This window comes from Anabas testudineus, chromosome 13 (assembly GCF_900324465.2).
Source record: "Anabas testudineus chromosome 13, fAnaTes1.2, whole genome shotgun sequence".
In the NCBI taxonomy this organism is placed as follows: Eukaryota; Metazoa; Chordata; class Actinopteri; order Anabantiformes; family Anabantidae; genus Anabas; species Anabas testudineus.
This window is the reverse complement of record NC_046622.1, coordinates 10,814,758-10,840,496: the sequence shown is the minus strand read 5'-3', so window position 1 is coordinate 10,840,496 and position 25,739 is coordinate 10,814,758. Positions and strand designations below refer to the sequence as shown.

The 25,739-nt window shown below is 38.0% G+C and overlaps 2 protein-coding genes across 8 annotated transcripts; both read left to right on the top strand.

The window, feature by feature from the left end:
* Positions 1-410: 410 nt before the first annotated feature.
* LOC113148509 (von Willebrand factor A domain-containing protein 5A-like) lies at positions 411-24,132 on the top strand. Of its 7 annotated transcripts, none has more exons than XM_026340238.1 (19): positions 412-512; positions 1,051-1,098; positions 1,266-1,468; positions 1,565-1,787; positions 2,025-2,191; positions 2,296-2,410; positions 2,616-2,791; positions 2,876-2,964; positions 19,551-19,695; positions 20,300-20,379; positions 20,485-20,599; positions 20,726-20,884; positions 20,986-21,089; positions 21,347-21,564; positions 22,099-22,161; positions 22,517-22,600; positions 23,083-23,252; positions 23,584-23,707; positions 23,810-24,132. In XM_026340238.1, exons 2-19 carry the CDS (start codon positions 1,059-1,061, stop codon positions 23,887-23,889), a joined length of 2,355 nt encoding a protein of 784 aa, XP_026196023.1. In that variant the 5' UTR covers positions 412-512; positions 1,051-1,058; the 3' UTR covers positions 23,890-24,132. The 7 variants fall into 7 exon arrangements, with proteins under 7 accessions (XP_026196054.1, XP_026196023.1, XP_026196007.1 ...); XM_026340222.1 differs by lacking the exon at positions 19,551-19,695 and adding an exon at positions 3,331-3,475; XM_026340230.1 differs by lacking the exons at positions 19,551-19,695; positions 20,300-20,379 and adding exons at positions 3,331-3,475; positions 4,578-4,657.
* Positions 6,667-9,831, top strand: LOC113148559 (von Willebrand factor A domain-containing protein 5A-like). The gene is made up of 5 exons (XM_026340295.1): positions 6,667-7,446; positions 8,014-8,154; positions 8,334-8,482; positions 8,956-9,079; positions 9,171-9,831. The coding sequence occupies exons 1-5, from the start codon at positions 7,383-7,385 to the stop codon at positions 9,248-9,250; spliced, it is 558 nt and encodes a 185-aa protein (XP_026196080.1). The 5' UTR covers positions 6,667-7,382; the 3' UTR covers positions 9,251-9,831.
* Positions 24,133-25,739: the final 1,607 nt, after the last annotated feature.

Sequence of the window (25,739 nt, the reverse complement as noted above, 5' to 3'; positions counted from 1 at the left end):
GCATGTTCACATTTTGAATTTGTATAATTTTGACAGGATATATTTTTATGGAGAGTAAAATAGTAGTTAAAGTTAAAGTTATTTAAGGTTTATGTTAAAAAAAAGTTTTAAAAGTTTTAATGTGTTCAATAAATGTTTATCCTGTTCGGCCCGGGACCTAAAGTGTGTTTTGGATTTTGGCCCTCTGTGCAATTGAGTTTGACACCCCTGCTGTAAAGTGTCAAACATAAAACTCGAGCGCCGCACTAACGTTAAACCTTTTATATGAAGGCGGGGGCCCAATTGCGTCCTGCGGGCCGCAATTGGGCCCCCGCCTTCGCGAGTTTGAGACCCCTGCTGAAACGGGACAAGGTTCCTATATCAAGCTCCACCCGCCCGGTGGTCTCTTGTATGTACATCGAGCGTCTCCTCTGGGCGTGGCCTGTTCATGAGCTGCAGCTTCTGTGGGTGTGGACCTACAGCTGGTGATGTGCGGTAAATCTGCCCAGGACAGTAAACACTGATCATCAGCGGTAAGCTTTACTTTACTGAGTGTTTATTTTAACACAAAACACTGAGCCACAGACGAGTGGTCACTTCTGTTGTCATCGACAAATTCTTGTAAGAGTGAGTAATACTGCAATAATTTTAGTAATATCCCAGAAGTAGTTGTGTTTATAGGAACAGCTGTGTAGATATTATATTTAAGATAAATGCATCTGTGTTTCATACATATTAACTACGGTTGTATTTACTGTATAGGAACCATAGACTGTCAATGTTAGAAAAAAAAACTTAAATTTTAAAAGTGTTAAAGCAGTAAAAGTGTGTTGTCATTCTTTTAAAGAAGTTTATTATGAGATTAAGGAATTATAGTGTAAGAATAATAATAAAGTTCAGAGGATCCTGAATTTGAGAATGTTAAATCAAAGTCTGATTAAAATAATTGAAGCATTTTGTAAGAGGCATACATAGGCATGTAACATTATACAGAATGTACAGTAACTATAAGCAGCATTTATTATTACAGTAGGAAGTCCTGAAACTGCCTTGAGGATTTTTGTTATAAAGGTACGAGGATGAACTGCTGTGGTCTGTTGACTCCTGAGAAGGAACCAGGTACAGAACTATTAGAAAACAGTCATAAATCATTGATTTGCTGTATTATTGACTCATTTCTTTGTTTTATATGATCAACAGATACTGTTTTATCGTTTTACCCACTGAATACACAGAAGTTCTCACCCTGTATTTATGTGTTGTCTTTTTATTTGTTTCTCGGTCAGTTCCTCTGAAGAGCATCGAGGTGGAGCTGGAGGTCAGGGACCATGTGGCTACAGTGGTCTCCACTCTGCTCTATGAGAACAAGGAGGACAAACCAATAGAGGCAGTTTTTGTCTTCCCTCTACCTGGAGATGCTGCTGTTTGTCATTTCAGTGCTGTCATTGGACAAACACAGATTGTAGCTGAGGTGAAGGAGAAACAGCAGGTGAGCTGGACAGAAAACATTGACTCTGTATAAAGGAAATAAAAACAGTAAATATAGTGAATGTTACACAGAGAGTATCTGTTGTCTGTATTTCAGGCTCGTGAGGAGTATGATGATGCACTGAGCTCCGGTCAGCAGGCCTTTCTATTGGAGGAGAGTGACCAGAGTCCAGATATATTTTCTCTGAGTGTGGGGAGTCTTCCTCCAGGAGAGAGCGCCTCCATCAGGCTGGAGTATGTCACTGAGCTGGCTGTGCAGGCTGATGACGGACTGAGGTTTTGTCTCCCTGCTGTACTCAACCCTCGATACCAACCTCAGGGTAGGAAAACAATCTGACATATAGTGTATGTATTCACTGTATGTATTGTATTCAGACCCCACTTTCCTCCTGAAAGAGATCTAAATTTCACTAAAATGACTTAAATAAATAAATATCCAATAAAAAAGATCCATAGAAAATAAGAGGAACTATAAGTTAACCTGATCATCCAGAATGACATAAACTGTTTTCAGTGTGTAATATCTTTTTGATTAACCTGTCTGATCTTGTTTACAGGAAGTGAAGGTGCCAGTGTCCAGGTGACGTCTGTTCCAGCCTCTCTGGTTCCCTACAGTCTGTCTTTCTCTGCTCGAGTGTCGTCTCCTCGTCCAATCTCTAAAGTAGAGTCCAGCACTTCTCTGGATCCTCTCCAGTACCTCAATGCAGAGAAAACCCAGGCCACGGTAGGTCGACTAATAACGTGTCTGCTGCATGTGGTTGTTCTTCAGTACTCAGAAGAATATATATAGATATATTCATAGTTATGAGTGTATTTTATGTGCTGTAGGTGAAGTTGGCTGCAGGACACAAGTTTGACAGAGATGTTGAACTGCTGATTTATTACACAGATGCCCACCAGCCCACTGCTGTGCTAGAGGCAGGACAGGCCTCTGCCAAGCCTGGTGAGGTCAAACTAGCAAAGTTGTAACTACTGTATGTAAACAAGCTTAGTATGTTCAACATATTGTAATGAAATAAACATATTGTAATGAAATAAACATATTGTAATGAAATAAAGGATTAAAGAAGACATTAGTTCTATGTATTGTAATAAAACAGTGAGTTTGGTATTGGCCTGTATTAGCATATCTTTCTGCTGTGTTTCAGGCACTCTGATGGGTGATCCAGTAGTGATGGTGAGCCTGTATCCTGAGTTCCCTCAGGCTGTGATGTCTTCAGTCGCCTCATGTGGAGAATTTATTTTCTTACTGGATCGATCTGGGAGTATGGATTTTCCTTTGAACAACAGCAACCAGCAAGAGACTCGTATTGCCAGTGCCAGGGTATACAAGTGTTTACTCCATCACAACATACTTTGTCTTATTCTCACACAGCTGCCTTAACTAAACTTCATCTGTTTCTTCAAGGACACTTTACTGCTCCTGTTGAAGAGTTTACCAATGAGCTGCTATTTCAACATCTACAGTTTTGGTTCAACCTATGAACACATCTTCCCGTGAGTACAGTGGCCAGTAGGTGCCATCAAATCTTTTTTTAGAAATATAAATGTATACTGCAGACACAGGTTTTAAAATAGCCACATGTGCTTCCACACATCCACACTGTTAGTTTTATGCATGTTGTTTTGTTTTTTTTTTGATGAACACCAGATATTTAGTGAATTAGAAAAACCTCAACCTTTTTTATTGTGTTCTTCTTACAAAATAGTAAATACAGTTAAAGAGTTCACATGTTCAGGAAAATAATTTCTGTTATACTATAAAAACCTGGTTTTAATTTGAATTTGAATGTTCTGTACATTAGTAGCACTAGATAACTATTCACCTCTTGACCTCCTCTGTTTGTGTGTTTCTGATGACAGTAAGAGTGTGGAGTACAGTGAAAAGACGATGGAGGAGGCTCTGAAGAAAGTTGAGAAAATGACTGCCGATCTGGGAGGAACTGAGATCCTTAGGCCCCTCAAAGACATTTACAGCCAGCCCTGCATTCCCAATCAACCAAGACAAGTAATACACCCACACATACACAAATGGCTGCACACCCATACATAAGTTACACTGGTTGCAGAATAATCTTGTGTAGGTAAACATGGCATTAACACTATGCTTCTGCTCTAAGATTGTGCTGTCTTACTGGGTTTTTTCTTCAACAAATGTCATAGAGAGACTAAAATAAACAATGAATTGCATCTCATCACCATAATGTGTTTGAATTCAGAGCCAGATTCAATATTATTTAATCTGCGCCTCAAAGCTCCATTGTGAAACATGCTGCTGCACTGCATGAAATGTTTGTTCACATTTATTTCTGTTAGGACACATTGTTGTAAAATAATTAATGACACCTTAAAAAATGTACATGTTGCTGTTGCTATGATCAGATGATGATTTTTATTATTTTTTTTACACACACACACAAACACGTACACATATACACACGCAAAACAAAACACAGAATTAATAGAGTTTGTACTAACTTTTGTACATGATTATACTGTATGTGGATATGTTTTTCAATTCAATCAATTTCAGTTAAGTTTATTTAGTGTCATCATGAGGCACTTTACAGTGTGAGGTTTAAGACTTTACACTTGAGCATGCCCAAGACGACAGTGCAGAAGAAACCTCCAGCAGAACCAGACTCAGGGTGTGTGGCCATCTGCCTTAGACGGGTGGGTTGAGTGGAAAGAAGAGAGAGTAAAGAACAGCAAGCAGTGAAAACAATAACAAGCAGCAGACAAAACACTGGACCGGGTGGATGGGCAGTAATTGCACTGGGAGCCTGTTCCACGGGAGAGGTGCTTGATAACTAAAGGTTTTGTCTCCAGTTCTACATTTGGAAAATCTTGCTTACTAATTCCAATCAGAACTCTGGTTGCAGCATTTTGGAAAACCTGGAGACTTTTTAACTGAGACGTCCTATGAGAGGATTTTCTTCTCTAGCAGTTAGCATTTTGTTTGTAAAGAAATTGATTAAGCCATTACCACTGAAAGTCAAGGAAGTACTAGGCCCTATTTTTGAGGTCATAGTGGATGCTGGAGTTGTGCTGGAGTGAATTATGTAAATTATTGTGTGTATTGTAACTTATGTGTAAAACTTCCTCTATAGTTATTTGTCTTTACCGATGGAGAGGTGGGAAACACCAAAGAAGTTATAAATCTGGTGAAGAAGAATTCAGGTTCCCACAGGTGAACAAAACACAACACCCTTAAATTTCCCACAAAATGATTCATGTTCTGGTACTGTGTGTTTAAAACATAATAACTATATTGTAGGTGTTTCTCCTTTGGGATTGGGGAAGGGGCCAGCACTGCTCTTATTAATGGGTTGGCCAAAGAAGGAAGAGGTCATGCTCAGTTCATCACTGGGGATGACAGGATGCAACCCAAAGTAAGAAAGACATTCAGCTCAACAGGTTGTAAAGTTAAATCAATTGAATTCAACTTAGTTCTGTTTAATTTAATGTATTTATATAATGCCAAATCACAACAAAAATCATCTGTAGACACTCAGCATAGTAAGGTCAAGCCCACCTTAAGCAAGCACTAGTTAACAGCAGAGAGGAAAAACTCCATTTTAGGAGAGAAGAGAGAGAAAAAAGACAAACACTTAGTTGTGGTGACAAGGAACTGCAAGTGGGAAACATATAGAAGAAGCACAGCAACAAATCATTGATCCAGTAAGTAAAAAGTCAGTGCATCTATTAAGTGTTAAAAAAATGTTTTTATTTACCAGGTAATGCAGTCGCTGCGATTTGCTCTGCAGCCAGCTGTGCAGGATGTCTCAGTCACATGGGATTTACCAAAAGGAGTGTCTGTCACTGTCCTCTCTCCACCAATCACAGCACTTTTCCAGGGTCTGAGGTCACTGGTTTATGTGCAGGTCACTGGACAGGTGGGAGCAGCACCATCTACTTATACAGTATGTATTCATCATGTTTAGTATTACAGTAGAGACATGGTTTCTACTACTGTACTGCTCTGTCAGAGTTCAGAAGCAGCAGAGGGCTGTGTGACCGTGAAGTACAGCCTGGCAGGTCATCTCTCTCAGAACCAGCTCCGTTTCAGTCTGAAAGCTGCAGAGGACACTGGGTAAGACAGGCTCCCGTCAAACACATGTCACTCTTAGCACATGCTAAGCTAAATATAATGTTTATTTTTATTTTGTAGTCACACACATGAAGCTCCACCTGTGTTTACTCCTGTCTGCAGATTAACAGTCCACAGGTTGGGTGCTCTGACTCTTATTCGCTCCCTGGAGATGGAGGAGAGAGAGTATAGTGGACAGCAAGATGCGGGGTTGAAGGAGAAGGTGGTGGAGCTCAGCGTCCAATCAGGAGTGAGTAGCTCCTTCACTGCCTTCATTGCTGTCAACAAAAGTGATGGTAAAGAGATTCAAGGACCTCTGGTGCGCAGAAATGTTCCAGCATACAGTGAGTATTTTTCCAAAGGTTATTTAAAGACTTATCTTCTTCAAACTTCAACTTTAAAGTTACTATAACTGACTACAGATTATTGTATCACAGTGTTAATGCTACTTAAATACCATGCTGTCCTGCTTAATTATTGTAAAAATAACATTTTACAAGTATAAAAATAACTAGTATTTTTATACTTGATATTACTAAATATTAATTCTGCACACAAACCTGTGTGTTTGTTGATATGCCTTTAAATACTGGAACATCTTATATTAAATAATATTTTATGTCATTTTTTGTAAGTACTTGGACACATGTAAGTTATTCTGATAACATCAGAAATGTATTTAATTATATTTTATGTATTATCATATAATCTTTTTACCTTCTACCTCATTTTGTTTCTTAAAGTGATGATGCAAGCCTATAGTCCAGGTTTAAAACAATGTAAGTATTACAGTTCCTGTTGGCTGTGAACAAGTTAGTGAAATGCTGAATAGGATCTGAACACACATTTGTTTACGGTCATACAGTGGCCTCTAAAAATTCTGGAGGAACAATATCTTGCCATACTTTTTAAAATAACCAGATGTTGTCATTGTTTGCTGTGGCACAAGCGACAGTTTCTAATTTTGTAAATTTCTTACTTCTCCAATATACACATTTTTACAAGGTATTTTTTTACTAATAGTAAACATGTAACATATTTTGTTCTCTGTTTTTTTTCTAGTTTGCTTGTGTGGTGAGTAAAAATTTTAAAAAAAGTTATTATTGATGGGCATTGACTTTCTCAACTCTTTATTTAAACATTCTCAGTAGTTGAGCTGAGGGTCAATCTTTTCTGATTAAGTGGTAATAGTCTATTTGATTAAATAGGTAACAAGTCAGTGTTGGTATGATGAGTTTTGCAGTGTACATACTGTGAAACCGAACAGAGGCATTAGATTCCAGGTCAGTCAGAAACAACAAATCTCACATCAGACAGGTCTTCCATATAAATGTCTAGGTGAATGGGTATCCTAGGTGGCACACACATGCTGCAAATCTCTGTTGTAGAATCCACGATTGACTCAGTTTCATGTTCTATGGCATTACTAGCTGGTTTAGAAACCTCACAGTCAAAGCTCTATTACCCAGCAGGCCAATAGGATCTTACTTACTCTGAGCATTTAATGTATTTTTGTTATGATGGAAGTGATGGTTTGATTGACGGCAGCAATGTGCTTTAGTCCATTTCCAAAAAGAGACAAAGAGTAACCTCAGCCTTATAACATACACCTGGTGTAACGTGATTTCCTTGTATTACAAATTACATGGTTTTGTCAGTACTGGCTTTGTTTGACGTTCTCTCTTTCTCTTAATGTAATACAAATGATTTTATTTGATTTTGAACAAATCCATCAGTTGTGCTAACAATTTTGTGACAAACATTTGGTTAATGCAATTTCTTAGTTTTGCTGTTGTGGTGTTATGTTCTCTCTCTTTTTCTTCTAATGTTAACCAAAGACGAAAACCCGCGTTATAGATCTGACACAATTGAAGAACAAAGTTGCCATTGTAAGTAGCACTTGGCTGTTCTTATAACATAAACCTGGTAACAAAGATTGGATGGATTGCCAATCTTTGTTACTAGTATTTAGCATGTAAGATGTTCAGATATAGTCAATTCTGTATTGACATTTGCATTTGGTTTGTAGTGTGGGTAGTCTGTGATATTAGGAAGAATTGTAGTAACTGATGATCAGCATCAGGTCAAACCATTTGACAAAATAGAAAGTCCACCAATACTTGCAGTAAAAAAATACTACAGTACCATATTTCTTGACACATATTTAGTAATGATCTTAAAAAGCGCATCACTATCAATCAGGAAAAAGTATGAAAAACTCATGGTGCAAACTACCTCCTGTTCATTGTGAAGAAATATTTTACAACACACGACACTTGTAAGTCGCTTTGGATAAAAGTGTCTGCTAAATGACTAAATTTAAATGTAAATGTAACAAAAATGCTCTTTTGTGTTTGTATTTTTATAATAGTTGTTTGTTGAAGAAAATGTCCTGTGACACAAAGGCATAAGCTCCAACATGTCAGGTTGTGGTTATTCTGCTTCTCCTTCAACAGTGTCTTATATCAAAGGAAAGTCTTCAAGGACCACAAACTTTTTTTCTAATTTTAAGAAAAAGGTCAGGGCCTTCTTGAAGCCACGTGAGAAGTCTCTCCAGACAGATGATGCTGATTGCCGCCACTCTCCAAAACTAAATGGTACTGTATTCTTTGGTATTGCCACCTGTAGATATGTAATATCTGCGTCGCTGTGGAGTAGTCACATGCTAAATACCCACTGTATATAGGCAGACACTGTACACAAAACCTACTTATCACATTAACCATTTATTTATTTTATGTAAAATTATTTGCAATTTCTTTCATTTTCTTTTCAGAAACCGGTTTGCCTGAGCAGCCCCCCAGAGACCCTTTGCTGCAGTTGGTGTCCCTCCAGAAGGCGTCTGGCTGCTGGCTGCTAGATGCAGCTCTGGCTGCTGCACTGGGAAAGACCAGTGAGGAGGTGGAGAAGCCAAAGCCTGCATCGGTGGGTCAAAGTCAATGATGATAAAAATTAATGATAGGACTGTAAAATATGATTAATACTACACAATTCAGTCATAACATTTAGTAAATATCATCCCTACAAGGGAAAAACAACAGTATTATTATAAAAGTTGTGTAATATATTTATCTCAAACACTTTAGGTATTGCTGTAGTGGTTCTGCCAATGAATGTACCATGAACCATGAAAGAATGAGCTCACATACCCACACAGCTAAACAATTTCTTCAGAAGGTCACTTAGACATCTAAGAGAATCTAATCCTACAACATATAGGGTCTATAAGTTCTCATCAGTCCAAGCTCTTCCTCCTCTTCCTCCTCATGCAGTTCATCCTCTAACCCTGTCCTGTCGCGCATTTTCCATATTGTAAAAGTATTTAGGTATCATATTTTACTTCATAATGTTCTCAAGTTGTTGGAAAGTAAAACATCTCTATTAATCTGGTGTATTAGGTCAGTCAGGAAGTGTGGGTCACCATTCTGGCTCTGATCTGGCTTCATGGTTTCAAGACAGATGCTAAGGAAGAGTGGGAGCTTCTGGCTTTGAAGGCTGTGTCGTGGCTTCAAGCTCAGAATGGTAATGATAATATATGTTGATCTATATTTAACAGTGTTGGTTAAAATCAGCTGTTTTATAATGATTTGTTTTGTGTTTTTTTTTCCCCTAGTGCCATTTGTGACAGAGTGTGTGGAAGCTGGAAATGCACTGTTGGGCTGCAGTGTGCAGAAAGATTCACTAGGGCTTTAAATGAAGATTTTCTGGCTTCTGTGTCAGGACTGTTATACAAATGCTATCCAACCAACCTACAACCTTTAAATTACATGTTACTTTTCATCTACTTGTGCCATAATATGTGCCTTGATGCCTTAATACTGCATATATGCACTGTGCCTCACTGATCTCGGATTAGTCAACATGATAGAACATGGTTCTTTTCCTTTGCTGCTTTAATGTCAGTGAAGATTCACAGTCATCTAGATGAGGATATCTGAAAGTGCTGCTCGTTTAAGTAGCTCATTCAATCTGAGGGAAGTTGGGTGGAGACCTCACATTTATCTCCTAGGGTGATTTCTCTTTTTACGATATTTGATAGGGTGTAAGTAGATTACAATCATCATTATTTAATAGTTACATTTTCTATAACCCTTGGTAGCCCCAAAAAGGATTAGGTGTGGTGTCCCTGGTGGATATAATATGTCAAGGTGTTGTTCATAAACTTATTTAAGACAGGTCAGAAGTGAGAGCATCCTAGTGGATACATTTGAGGACTGCAACCAACTTTCCTCAGACTAAAGAAGCTACATGTATTTGTACTTTGGATGAAAGCATCAGCTAATAAAGTATTCATTATTATTATAAATGTCTAAATGTAAATGGATGATTAACAAAACATTTTGACATAAGAAAAAATCTCTAGTTGCTCTCACTTAACTTCTCAAACACTGCTCTAATGTTGTTTTGTGGTAGAAACTGTTTCACTACAAAATAAACCGCTACACCAGAAACATCTTTCGTGCATGAATACAAAGAAGAGACGTGCATTTTGTATTTCTTGTCAGTTTTTGCTCATCACTAAATGCATTATCATTCAAAGTGTTCAAAAGGCACTTTCTCTGGGTATCTGTGCACTGGCCATGTTTACATGCACTGTGAGTACTCATCCATTATAGTAAGAGAGTACAACCAGAGTACCATGGAGGTGGTGCACACAAACAACATACGACACATATCACTAAGGTAACACAGTTTCTACAAGCAATATGTGGCTCCTTCATCAAGACAATAGATTTTTTATTATTTAAGCTTAAGACGTTTACAAGTACAAGACCTAAAGTAGTATGATTCTTTGAAGCTCATGTTTTCATCTTGCTCATTTAATTAATCTTTTATTTACAGATGGACGTATTTTACAGCACACACACATTTTCAAGCGATCACACAAAACAAATGCACACACAGACAAAGTGTCTCAGTTCTATAATCCATTTAAATTCTAAGCTCATTTTGTGGACATTGCGCATTTAACGTGGAAATGTGATCAAATTAAGCATGTGATGCTTCCTGTGGCTGCAGTAGCTAATTAGGAAATCGATAGGTCTTGTGCTGAATGGCCTTGAACATACTGTTCATGGGAACAGATGAGGGTGTGGACAGATCAGGGGCCATTTGTTCCATTTAATATATTTCTTCTCTTTCTTTTTTAATTACATCACCAGTGTAAGGAGGGTTGTTTACTGGAAGCAGATCTCACCAAACAGTTGAGGACTCCTTTAACATTTGAAATAAATGTCCTCTAATAAAGAAGAATTCAGCTTTCCCCAGATAAAACCCTAAACACGCTCATACTTTTCCAGAACACATGAACAAAAGTGGCGGAGCTGAAGCTGAAAATGAAAACTACAGAAAGATCATAGGACTCTAGACATTAATGTGAAATGAACAAAGCCTACTTCATCTGAGTACTTCTTCCAACACCTCCTTTTACTGAAGGTTAGGTTGAACTTTTTTTTTATCTTAATTTGTTTAGTTTGCATCATAAAATTTTAAAGCAGTTTCATTGATCAGTTTGTTTTGTGATACAGTTACAGATTTGTGCTGCCCTTGGTCACTGAGTTACAGTAAAGCCAGTGTAGGGTCCACCCCGTCGCTGGTTTAATCAAATCATTCCCAGGCGTGACTGAGGACTTCCAGTTATTGTCACAGTTGCATCTCCCTCTCTCTCTACTGGTTGGATAACTGCCAGTTGTCTCAGACACTTTCTTCTAAAGGTAGGCAGCGTTTTCCTTGTATTTCAGCCGAACATGACTCTTAAACGCAGCAGAAAAAAATATAAAGGTGTAGAGCTTAAAACAAAATCCCCACAGTGTTAAGGTGCTGTGTACATATTCTGTTTGGTCAGATAATGAATAAACAAAATGTGCATAGTGCGCAATAAAACTGGCTGTGACACAAATTTACTTATGCTATGTTTTTTATATGTTAAATAAATAATAGTTATTGTAAATATATTATATATATATATATATATATATATATATATATATATATATATATATATATATATATATATATATATATATATTAATAATAGATAATAACTCGTTACTTGATTTGATGTTTAATAACACAGTCATAGTCACACACTGTAACATTATATGTGCATATTCCAAAGATAATGCTAAATTGCAAATGCAAATCTTTGTTTTCTGTTACAATAGGTAACAAGATGAGCTTCTACAGCCTATTAACTGCCCCAAAATAACAAGGTAAAGAGTTTTTAGCATTTAACACCAAAATGAAACAACTGCAGACAGATACAAATACAGGAACCCAAGAGGTCCCACAAGCAGACACAAGGCAACTCCCTGCAGCAAAGTCTTATTTCCACAGGTGATGCAAAAGTCACAACTTAAAAGTGAGTGCAGATGGTGGAGTAGTGACTGGCAGGAGTTTAACTCCTCACAGGTGGGATGACCAGGTAGATGGCAGGTAAATGGAATTATCATTAGCAGGGACTGCAAGTGAATAGGAGAGGGGCTTGGTAGCTAAAGGCTCTTCCTCCCATTCTACGTTTGGAAACTCTAGGAATCACAAGTAAACCTGCAGCCTGAGAACGTATAGTTCTGCTTGGAAGATATGGAACTATGAGGTCTTTAAGATAAGATGGAGCTTGATTATTAAGGGATTTATAAGTGAGGCGAAGAATTTTAAATTCAATTCTGGATTTTACAGGGAGCCAATGGAGAGAAGCTAACGTAGGAGAAATATGATCTCTCTTGCTAATTCCAGTCAGAACTCTGGCTGCAGCATTTTGGAATAACTGAAGCCTTTTTAATGAGCTATTGGGACAAACTATTAATAATGAATTAAAATAGTCCAGTCTGGAAGTAACAAATGCATGCACTAGTTTTTCAGCATCACTTTGGGACAGGATGCTCCTAATTTTAACAGTCTTTCTCAGGTGAAAAAAGGCAGTTCTAGAGATATCTTTGATGTATGAAGTGAAGGAGATATCCTGATCAAAGATAACTCAGAGATGTCTTACAGTATTACTTGAGGCCAATACTAAGTCATCAAGGGTGAGGACGTGATTAGACATAGTGCCTCTGAGATTTTTAGGCCCAAACAGTATAACCTCTGTCTTGTCTGGATTTAGGAGATGGAAATTGGAGGACATCCAGGCCTTTATGTCTTATAAGCATGCTTGAAGTTTGACTAACTGATTAGTTTCTCCTGGTCTCATAGATAAATATAACTGGGTATCATCTGCATAACAATGTGCAGTGTTGCAATGTGAGTGTTTCCTAATAATATTGCCTAAGGGAGACATCTATGAGTGAAAAGAATCGGTCCAAGCACAGATCCCTGTGGAACTCCATAGCTAACTTTGCTGTGCATTCATCATTAACATGTACAAAGTTCACTGGTTTACGCCCAGCTCACCGGACAGGTAGTGCCAGCGCTCACTCGTATTCATTAAATTTGTTTTGAAAAATATAACAATAGTGATTTTTTAAATTACTGATTTCACTTTAATGCTTTGTCAGAGTTTAGAAGCAGCACAGGGTTGTGTGAAGGTGAAGTACAACCTGGCAGGTTATTGCTCTCAGAGCCAAGTCAACCTCTGTCTGAAACCTGCAGAAGCCACTGGGTAAAGCATGTATATGTATATTTACCATAGTTTAAAGATGTGTAACTCTGCCAAGTAGGGATATGTGATATTAACAGAGCCGTTCATATCCTGTGCAGAGTTTTGTTTGTATTTGCTGAAACAAGTTAGTTGTTGCTATGTTACTTATAGAGAAAATGTAGGAGCATTTATTTATACTGTACATATATTTAAACAATGTTTCATGTCCTTACATACCTCTTAGTACCTCTTAGGACTGATTAGAAATAAATCAGTTATAGAAATGTGTGTGTGTGTTTACTTTTCTCTCTTCTCTACAGATTAACAGTTCACAGGTTGGCTACTCGCTCTCTGATTCGCTCCCTGGAGGTGGAGCAAAAGGAAGATGAAGAAGAGGTGGATGAGGGATTGAGGAAGAAAGTGGTGGAGCTCAGCGTCCAATCAGGAGTGAGCAGTGCCTACACTGCCTTCATTGCTGTCAACAAAGGCAACAAAGAGATAATTCAAGGACCTCTGGTGCACAGAAATGTTCCAGCACCCAGTGAGTGCATTTTTCTGTCTACGCATGTTGGACGATAAAGACCACGACACCGTCCCTTAATACAATAAAATACAATGAAACGTACATAAAACTTACACATGATAGACCAGGTTAAATGACAGGGAAGAAGAACACACACCTTGATTTATTTTAAGCATTATCCTTCATTATGTCACTATATTGATTTATAATGTTTTTATTAATAACAGCCATGTTAAGCTATGCTTGTGTGAAAAAAAGGCATGTGAAAGAAGGGAGTGAGTAGCTGGAAATGCTCTATTTATTAAAGACATGTCAAGTATCACCATATGTGTGTACTGACATCTAGTGATCAGTGCCAGCGTTACTTTATTAATCAGCTGAGTTTTGTAAAAATGCTTAATTGTTGCCAACTTTAAACTTGAACGTTGCTACTTCGGAAGGGGACCTTTGCATAAAATGTCTTTTTACTGATGTAGTCTAATAACATAAAATGGCTGTATACCATATAAAAAGTAATTTGAAAACCTGTTTTAGGTAAATCTCACATATTTATGTGTAGTGTACTGTGTGTACTACAACTCTTTTTAGAATTGGGGCTGTAAGTAATACCACAGTTAATACAGTTTTGTTCTTCTTTCATATGATGCTTTTATAGGACTTCGATATTGTAGAATGTACTGCACATGTCCATAACTGTCCAAATATTCCTTTTACCAATGATGCATTTGTAAAAAGCCTTTTATATAAAAGATTTTATATAAGTCAACTGCACACATGCAATATTGCTCTCAGTTATCAGTTTATTAGCATATGTGAAGTTATATGATATTTATTTTATCAGTAGCCCCAGCTAATATCCTACTCTTAATCTCAGGGGTGATGATGTGCTGCACAATATCTGCTGTACCCCAGAGTAAGTAAAAAGCTCATTGTCTTTCTGAACACACACTGGTCTATTCCTACATTCACCGAACACAAGGTCACAGTGACCTTGATTTTTGACATTTGGCCACTGCAATTTAAGTAGTTCAACTGGAATTTTTTTGCCAAGTTTGAATAATTTCCCCCAAGTCTTTTGCTGAAAAACCATAATATGTTTATAATTTGGCAGGTTTTGCTGTAGAACGCAGTGGAAAATTGTATAGTCAGATAACTTTAACCTGACTTCTGTCTAATCTATTTTAACCATGTTAAACCACTTTTATATTGATTTCAGTTGTTGATCACCACTGGGAAAGACCAGTGAGGAGGTGGAGAAGCCAAAGCCTGCATCGGTGGGTCAAAGTCAAATAGAAATAATTAGTAGTGTGACTTATTTTAAAACAGCCTTGATTTGCAGACAGATTTCATGAAGCAGAAAGTTGGTTTGATCCCCTCAAGTGTTATTTTGAACTACTTGTTTATAACAGGCATTAAACACATCTATGAATAGCTCCCGTGAAAGCATTTGTATTTGTGATTATATTTTATTTAGGAAATATTGTTACTGCTGTTAAAAGCAAATCAAAACCATTCAGTTTCTCCTCTTGATATTTTATCTTTGCTCACTCTGTATGTTTCTCTTCATTTTAAATCCTCTTTTTTTATTTTTGTTTGGTATGGTGTTTTAGGTAAGTGTGGCGCACCATTCTGGCTCTGATCTGGCTTCATGGTTTTAAGACAGATGCTAAGGAAGAGTGGGAACTTCTGGCTATGAAGGCAGTGTCATGGATTCATGCTCAGAATGGTAATACCATGATAACTAATGTTGATCTGTTTTTATCAGTGTGTGCTGGTGAAAATCAACTACTTGGAAGATAACTTTTTCTTTTGCTTGTTTTTTTCTCAGCACCATTAGTGACAGAGTGTGTGGAAGCTGGAAATGCACTGTTGGGCTGCAGCGTGCAGAAAGATTCATTGGGGCTCTAAAGTTTTCATTTTACTTGCATCTCCTCCATTACTGATACACAAAGACAGAGTTACTCCATCCTAAGACCTTTTAATGCATGTTACATGTTGTCTTATCTACCTCTGTAATAGTTTGTGCCTTAATACGAATGTGTCATTGATCTAGGATTAGCTGTGTAACAGGATAAAAAAGTTCTTCTGCTTTGCTGCTTAAAGATTTCGTTGTATAAATTTCAATGTCCAGACCTGTAACTTTCATATATACAAATAAATAATAATATAAGATAATAGCAGTACACAAACTAAACTCTCAAGTAAAATTTCAGATACTTGCATAAAAACTACTTTGCTATAAGTAGAAGTACCTCTGAATGCATCAATGCATTACTGTGCAGTTCAACAAGCTAAACCAGTAAACAAACAAGACACAACACTCGGTAACACTTACTTACTGTTTCTGGCACCTTTAAGAACAGTGACACATCATACTACTAGTGTTAATGACAATTACCTTTACTTGATCAATGGTTCATTCATTACTAGGTTGATCCTGATTCATTCCTCAGTTACAATACTTGCATTGTTGTGTAGCAGAAAGTAAAGTGTTTGTAGTTTGTTGTAGAAAAACAACCCTGAGTTTACACTGTTAAGCTCTGGTAGCAGTCAAGTACAATAACCTTCTTATTTTGATATTGTGGAACCAGAATCAAGACTGAAAACACTGTTTGCACAACATTTTTATGCTATTGTAATTGTTGTGGAGGACGCTGGGTACAGTAGGTTTTGGTCAAACTTTAAACAGTGGGTGTTGACTTTGTTAAAACGCTTTATTAGCCCAACAAATCTACTTCCAGATAAGAGTTGTACCGAAACACACTTTGGTTTTGTCAAAACAAAATTGAACAAATAGCCTTAAAGCTTTGGTCATTTTTTCCCTGTGAAAACCAGAAATTGGAGGATTTGGAGACAGAGGTACACATGCCAGACACCAGATGGCGCCATGCACACAGACATCCAGCAGAACAATGACGAATACAGAATAATTTCTATAACTTACACTCAGGCAGTGAAATCTGAAAAATTAAGGTTGAATGTGCAAAGACAAAAATACTTTAACTACAGCAGAGCTCTGTACTGTCAAAATAGTCATTAAACAGAGTGGTAGTTGTTGGCAGGAACGACTTTCTCTACTTTTCCTTATGATAACAGAGCTGCAGAAGTTTGTGACAATATTTTTTTAATTATCTGAACTGCTAGGAAATATTAGGAAACTTTAAAAAGTTCAGCACACGTTTAATGTTTCAAGTTGAAACTAACTGGAAATTGCAATGTTTCAGCAACTTGCTTTAAAAAGTGAAAATGTTGCATTGTAGAAGAAGGTCAATGTTGTGTCTATTAGACAGCAGCAAAAAAAAAAAAAAAAAAAAAAAAAAGTAGACCCACTGTAAGAGTACAAAGTTCTTAAATCAAGCTCCACCCGCCCGGTGGTCTCTTGTATGTACATCGAGCGTCTCCTCTGGGCGTGGCCTGTTCATGAGCTGCAGCTTCTGTGGGTGTGGACCTACAGCTGGTGATGTGCGGTAAATCTGCCCAGGACAGTAAACACTGATCATCAGCGGTGAGCTTTACTTTACTGAGTGTTTATTTTAAAGAATATTAATTACAGCACAAAACACTGAGCCACAGACGAGTGGTCACTTCTGCTGTCATCGACAAAAATTAGAAAAAAACAAAGTGAAAGTAAAAGAATGATGCAGCAGTAAAAGTGTGTTGTCATTCTTTTAAAGAAGTTTATTATGAGATTAAGGAATTATAGTGTAAGAATAATAATAAAGTTCAGAGGATCCTGAATTTGAGAATGTTAAATCAAAGTCTGATTAAGATAATTGAAGCATTTTGTAAGAGGCATACATAGGCATGTAACATAAAACAGAATGTACAGTAACTATAAGCAGCATTTATTATTACAGTAGGAAGTCCTGAAACTGCCTTGAGGATTTTTGTTACAAAGGTACGAGGATGAACTGCTGTGGTCTGTTGACTCCTGAGAAGGAACCAGGTACAGAACTATTAGAAAACAGTCATAAATCATTGATTTGCTGTATTATTGACTCATTTCTTTGTTTTATATGATCAACAGATACAGTTTTATTGTTTTACCCAATGAATACACAGAAGTTCTCACCCTGTATTTATGTGCTGTCTTTTTATTTGTTTCTTGGTCAGTTCCTCTGAAGAGCATCGAGGTGGAGCTGGAGGTCAGGGACCATGTGGCTACAGTGGTCTCCACTCTGCTCTATGAGAACAAGGAGGACAAACCAATAGAGGCAGTTTTTGTCTTCCCTCTACCTGGAGATGCTGCTGTTTGTCATTTCAGTGCTGTCATTGGACAAACACAGATTGTAGCTGAGGTGAAGGAGAAACAGCAGGTGAGCTGGACAGAAAACATTGACTCTGTATAAAGGAAATAAAAACAGTAAATATAGTGAATGTTACACAGAGAGTATCTGTTGTCTGTATTTCAGGCTCGTGAGGAGTATGATGATGCACTGAGCTCCGGTCAGCAGGCCTTTCTATTGGAGGAGAGTGACCAGAGTCCAGATATATTTTCTCTGAGTGTGGGGAGTCTTCCTCCAGGAGAGAGCGCCTCCATCAGGCTGGAGTATGTCACTGAGCTGGCTGTGCAGGCTGATGACGGACTGAGGTTTTGTCTCCCTGCTGTGCTCAACCCTCGATACCAACCTCAGGGTAGGAAAACAAACCAATACATTAATCAGGAACCTTTAAGCATCGTGCACCACACATCTCTTCACAGAAATGTTTTAAATGTTCCTGATTCTCTCCTGAAACAAATATCTTTTTCACACTGACACTACCCGATTAAGTAGGAAGTAGGAAGAAGAATAGAAAGTATAAGGACCTGGCAGAGCGGTGTCTTTTCATCATGCTTTGTTTTATGACAGGGGCGCCAGGTTGAGGACTTTCTGTGTGTAACACCTTTTATTACAGAATTTCTAACCTGTCTGACCTTGTTTACAGGAAGTGAAGGTGCCAGTGTCCAGGTGACGTCTGTTCCACCCTCTCTGGTTCCCTACAGTCTGTCTTTCTCTGCTCGAGTGTCGTCTCCTCGTCCAATCTCTAAAGTAGAGTCCAGCTCTTCTCTGGATCCTCTCCAGTACCTCAATGCAGAGAAAACCCAGGTCACGGTAGGTCGACTAATAACGTGTCTGCTGCATGTGATTGTTCTTCAGTACTGAAAACAAAATGTATAACTTTATGTTTTTTATGAACCATAGGTGAAGTTGGCTGCAGGACACAAGTTTGACAGAGATGTTGAACTGCTGATTTATTACACAGATGCCCACCAGCCCACTGCTGTGGTAGAGGCAGGACAGGCCTCTGCCAAGCCGGGTGAGGTCAAACTAGCAAAGTTGTTACTACTGTATGCTAACAAGCTTAGTATGTTCAACATATTGTAATGAAATAAACAAAAAAAGGAGATATTTGTTCCATGTATCATAATAAAACAGTGGGTTTGATATTGGCCTGTATTAGCATGTCTTTGTTCTGTGTTTCAGGCACTCTGATGGGTGATCCAGTAGTGATGGTGAGTCTGTATCCTGAGTTCCCTCAGTCTGTGATGTCTTCAGTCGCCTCATGTGGAGAATTTATTTTCTTACTGGATCGATCTGGGAGTATGGATTGTCCTATGAATGACAGCAACCAGCAAGAGACTCGTATTGCCAGTGCCAGGGTATACAAGAGTTTACTCCATCACAACTTACTTTGTCTTATTCTCACACAGCTGCCTTAACTAACCTTCATCTGTTTCTTTAAGGACACTTTACTGCTCCTGTTGAAGAGTTTACCAATGGGCTGCTATTTCAACATCTACAGTTTTGGGTCCTCATATGAACACATCTTCCCGTGAGTCACTCCCTCTACACGAAATGCATTTCCAAACATCTACCTCCTGACCTCCTCTGTTTGTGTGTTTCTGATAACAGTAAGAGTGTGGAGTACAGTGAGACGACGATGGAGGAGGCTCTGAAGAAGGTTGAAGAGATGACCGCTGATCTTGGAGGAACTGAGATCCTTGAGCCTCTCAAACACATTTACAGCCAGCCCTGTATTCCCAATCAGCCAAGACAAGTAATACACCCACACATACAGGCACAAGCCACCACATGCAAACACACAAAATAAGGAACTGGATGAACAACAATCCCATTCCAGTAAAAACTCAACATTTGAGATCAACTGATTCATTGGTGTGATGATCAAAATGCACGGTGCCAAATAATATTTGACACTATGACTATGATTAGTGCAGTAATTACCACACTGGGTGTAGGGAAGGGACTAAGGAGACAGTCTTCAGGGGCTCCATCTACAGCTGTTGTTGCCACACATTCTCCTTTTTGTGAAAGTGGAAAGTAATGTTCAGGTCTTTAAAATGAAACAGACATTTATTTGTAAAGGGTGAGTCTTGCCTAATACCGACTTAAAGAATGTATTTATCTGGAGTGTTTGACAGATATTATACTTAGCAGCTTGACGTATCTTAACCACTCAGTTCCAAATGCCTCCACTGAACTTCTTCCTCTATTCAACTTACAGTATGACAAGAAGAACCTTAAACAAAGGGGCGTGTCATACTCATACTTCATGTACCACTGTTGTTCATGACAATTCACTGTCAAAGCCACCTGTCGTACCATTACACAACACATTCTGTGTAAACTCTCCTCCCTAGCTATTTGTCTTCACTGATGGAGAGGTGGGGAATACCAAAGAAATTCTGCAACTAGTGATGAGGAATTCAAGTTCCCACAGGTGAAACCACAACAGAACAAAAGATAGCAAACACCCACACATTACCCACAAAATGTTCCATGTTTTAATGTGTTTGTGTGGAAAAACTAAACAACTGTATTGTAGGTGTTTCTCCTTTGGGATTGGAGAAGGAGCCAGCACTGCTCTTATTAATGGTTTGGCCAAGAATGGAGGAGGTCATGCTCAGTTCATCAGTGGAGCTGACAGGATGCAACCCAAAGTAAGACAAAATAAAAAATAGCTTTCTTCTGAAAGGCATACAGGATAGGATAAGAAATGTATATTAACACATTTTACAAAACCACAGTTCCTCTCTCAACTTTCTATTTCCATTTTTGCTCATCAGGTGATGCAGTCGCTGAGGTTTTCTCTGCAACCAGCTGTGGTTGACATCTCAGTCATGTGGGATTTACCTAAAGGAGTGTCTGCCACTGTTCTCTCTCCACCAATCACTGCTATTTTCCAGGGTCAGAGGTCACTGGTTTACGCCCAGCTCACTGGACAGGTAGTGCCTGCACTAACTCGTAATCATTAGATTTGTTTTGAAAAATATAACGACAGTGATTTTTTAAATTACTGATTTCAAACACTTTAATGTTCTGTCAGAGTTCAGAAGCAGCAGAGGGTTGTGTGAAGGTGAAGTACAACCTGGCAGGTCATCCCTCTCAGAGCCAAGTCAACTTCAGTCTCAAACCTGCAGAAGACACTGGGTAAAGCATGTATATGTATATTTACCATAGTTTAAAGATGTGTAACTCTGCCAAGTAGGGATGTGTGATATTAACAGAGCCGTTCATATTGTGTGCAGTTTTGTTTTTATTTGCTGTAACAAGTTAGTTGTTGCTATGTTACTTATAGAGAAAATGTTTCATGTCCTTACATCCCTTTTAGTACCTCTTAGGACTGATTACATATAAATCAGTTACAGAAATGCAGCAGTGTGTTTACTTTTCTCTCTTCTCTACAGATTAACAGTTCACAGGTTGGGTGCTCGCTCTCTGATTCGCTCCCTGGAGGTGGAGCAAAAAGATGGAGAAAAGGTGGATGAGGGATTGAGGAAGAAAGTGGTGGAGCTCAGCGTCCAATCAGGAGTGAGCAGTGCCTACACTGCCTTCATTGCTGTCAACAAAAGCAACAAAGAGACGATTCAAGGACCTCTGGTGCGCAGAAATGTTCCAGCACCCAGTGAGTGCATTTTTCTGTCTACGCATGTTGGATGATAAAGACCACCACACCGTCCCTTAATACAATAAAATACAATGAAACGTACATAAAACGTACACATGATAGACCAGGCTAAATGACAGGGAAGAAGAACACACACCTTGATTTATTTTAAGAATTATCCTTCATTATGTCACTATGTTGATTTATAATGTTTTTATTAATAACAGCCATGTTAAGCTATGTTTGTGTGGAAAAGAGGCATGTTAAAGAAGGGAGTGAGTAGCTGGAAATGCTCTATTTATTAAAGACATGTCAAGTATCACCATATGTGTGTACTGACATCTAGTGATCAGTGCCAGCATTGCTTTATTAATCAGCTGAGTTTTGTAAAAATGCTTAATTGTTGCCAACTTTAAACTTGAACGTTGCTACTTCAGAAGGGGACCTTTTCACAAAATGTCTTTTTACTGATGTAGTCTAATAACATAAAATGTCTGTATACCATGTAAAAAGTATGATATTATATGATATTTATATTATCGGTTGCCCTAGCTTATACGCTACACTCAGGGAGGATGATGATGTACTGCGCGATGTCTGCTCCTGCAGTGCCAGGTAAGTAAAAGCTGATTGTCTTTCTGAACACACACTGGTCTATTTCTACACCCACGAACACATGAGGTCACAGTGACCTTGATCTTTGGCATTTGGCCACCACAATTTAAGTAGTTCATCCTTAAGTTCAACTGGAATTTTTTTGCCAAGTTTGATAATTTCTTTGCTGAAAAACCATACTAACTGTGGGCAGTGTTATAGTGTGAGTGAGTGATAGCAACATTCAGCTTTTAGTGCACTACTCGAGTTAATCCACAATAAGCAAACTGATTTAATCATTGCTATTATGACCATTTCACTTTTTATTTTGGTACATTTTTGCTGTTCTGACAATGTATTTCTTTTGAAAATGCAGGATTTCAATTTTCCAGTTTGAAAGCTTTTGCTGTACCACAGTATGATACCTTGATGGCTGTCACAGATATGGCCTTCTCTTCAGGTGTGCATTCAAATTATCTACTTTTTACAGACTGGTGACAATTTGTGAGGTTCTGAGATAAGATTCTTTCATCATCAAAATGTATTGGATACATTTCTATTGGGCACTGCAAGTTTTACAGTCATCCAGGAAGTTTTCTACCCTGTTAAAATATTGTAACCTGACTTCTGTCTAATCTATTTTAACCATGTTAAACCACTTTTATCTTAATTTCAACTGTTGTTTACTATTATAAGACCAGAATAAGTGGGCAAAGTAAACTGTTTGGTTTAGAAATGTATTTAAATATGAGCCCAATAATGCAAAAAAAACCCAAAAACATTTAGCTGTAAATATTACTGTGATGATTTTTCTTTTACTGAAACTTAAATAGAACTGACTTTTGCAACATTGTTTTCTTGTACAACTTGGACAAGTAGAAATCTTATACACAGATATAAGTGATTTAATTTTTTAATTGCCTTTTTTTTCTCCCTGTTCAGACTCATTTTCTGAAGAAACTGAAGCTGTCGTGCCTGAGCAGCCCCCCAGAGACCCTTTGCTGCAGTTGGTGTCCCTCCAGAAGGCGTCTGGCTGCTGGCTGCTAGATGCAGCTCTGGCTGCTGCACTGGGAAAGACCAGTGAGGAGGTGGAGAAGCCAAAGCCTGCATCGGTGGGTCAAAGTCAAATAGAAATAATTAGTAGTGTGACTTATTTTAAAACAGCCTTGATTTGCAGACAGATTTCATGAAGCAGAAAGTTGGTTTGATCCCCTCAAGTGTTATTTTGAACTACTTGTTTATGACAGGCATTAAACACATCTATGAATAGCTCCCGTGAAAGCATTTGTATTTGTGGTTATATTTTATTTAGGAAATATTGTTGCTGTTAAAAGCAAATCAAAACCATTCAGTTTCTCCTCTTGATATTTTGTCTTTGCTCATTCTTTATGTTTCTCTTCATTTTAAATCCTCTTTTTATTTTTGTTTGGTATGGTGTATTAGGTCAACCAGGAAGTGTGGGCCACCATTCTGGCTCTGATCTGGCTTCATGGTTTTAAGACAGATGCTAAGGAAGAGTGGGAACTTCTGGCTATGAAGGCAGTGTCATGGATTCATGCTCAGAACGGTAATACCATGATAACTAATGTTGATCTGTTTTTATCAGCATGTGCTGGTTAAAATCAGCTACTTGGAAGATAACTTTTTCTTTTGCTTATTTTTTTTTCAGCACCATTAGTGACGGAGTGTGTGGAAGCTGGAAATACACTGTTGGGCTGCAGCGTGCAGAAAGATTCATTGGGGCTCTAAAGTTTTAATTTTACTTGCATCTCCTCCATTACTGATTACTAGACAGACTTACTCCATCCTAAGACCTTTTCATGCATGTTACATGTTGTCTTATCTACCTCTGTAACAGTTTGTGCCTTAATATAAATGTGTCATTGATCTAGGATTAGCTGTGTAACAGGATAAAAAAGTTTTTCTGCTTTGCTGCTTAAAGGTTTCTTTGTATCCAAAACTTTAATCTCTAATAAATGTCAGTGTTCAGAACTGGAATTTCATTCATGCGTACATACAAATAAGCAAAGATAATAGAAGTACACAAACTCAACTCTCAAGTAAAATTTCAGAAACTTGCAGAAAAGCTACTTTGCTATAAGTAGAAGTACCTCTGAATGCATCAGTTCATTGCTGTGCAGTTAATGTGGCTACATTCAACAAGCTAAGCCAGTAAAAAAAAACATGACACAACACTTGGTAACACTTACTGACACACCATACTACTAGTGTTAGTGACAATTACCTTTACTTGATCAATGGTTCATTCATTACTAGGTTGATCCTGATTCATTCCTCAGTTACACTACTTGCATTGTTGTGTAGCAGAAAGTAAAGTGTTTGTAGAGTTTACACTGTTCAGCTGTGGTCACAAGTACTATAACCTTCTTATTTTGATATTGTGGAACCATAATCATGACTGAAAACACTGTTTGCACAACATTTTTATGCTATTGTAATTGTTGTGGAGGACGCTGGGTACAGTAGGTTTTGGTCAAACTTTAAACAGTGGGTGTTGACTTTGTTAAAACGCTTTATTAGCCCAACAAATCTACTTCCAGATAAGAGTTGTACCGAAACACACTTTGGTTTTGTCAAAACAAAATTGAACAAATAGCCTTAAAGCTTTGGTCATTTTTTCCCTGTGAAAACCAGAAATTGGAGGATTTGGAGACAGAGGTACACATGCCAGACACCAGATGGCGCCATGCACACAGACATCCAGCAGAACAATGACGAATACAGAATAATTTCTATAACTTACACTCAGGCAGTGAAATCTGAAAAATTTAAGATGAATGTGCAAAGACAAAAATACTTTAACTACAGCAGAGCTCTGTACTGTCAAAATAGTCATTAAACAGAGTGGTAGTTGTTGGCAGGAACGACTTTCTCTACTTTTCCTTATGATAACAGAGCTGCAGAAGTTTGTGACAATATATTTTTTTTAATTATCTGAACTGCTAGGAAATATTAGGAGACTTTAAAAAGTTCAGCACACGTTTAATGTTTCAAGTTGAAACTAACTGGAAATTGCAATGTTTCAGCAACTTGCTTTAAAAAGTGAAAATGTTGCATTGTAGAAGAAGGTCAATGTTGTGTCTATTAGACAGCAGCAAAAAAAAAAAAAAAAAGTAGACCCACTGTAAGAGTACAAAGTTCTTAAATCAAGCTCCACCCGCCCGGTGGTCTCTTGTATGTACATCGAGCGTCTCCTCTGGGCGTGGCCTGTTCATGAGCTGCAGCTTCTGTGGGTGTGGACCTACAGCTGGTGGTGTGCGGTAAATCTGCCCAGGACAGTAAACACTGATCATCAGCGGTAAGCTTTACTTTACTGAGTGTTTATTTTAAAGAATATTAATTACAGCACAAAACACTGAGCCACAGACGAGTGATCACTTCTGTTGTCATCGACAAATTCTTGTAAGAGTGAGTAATACTGCAATAATTTTAGTAATATCCCAGAAGTAGTTGTGTTTATAGGAACTATAGACTGTCAATGTTAGAAAAAAACAAAGTGAAAGTTGGAGAGTAGCGCAGCAGTAAAAGTGTTTTGTCATTCTTTTAAAGAAGTTTATTATGAGATTAAGGAATTATAG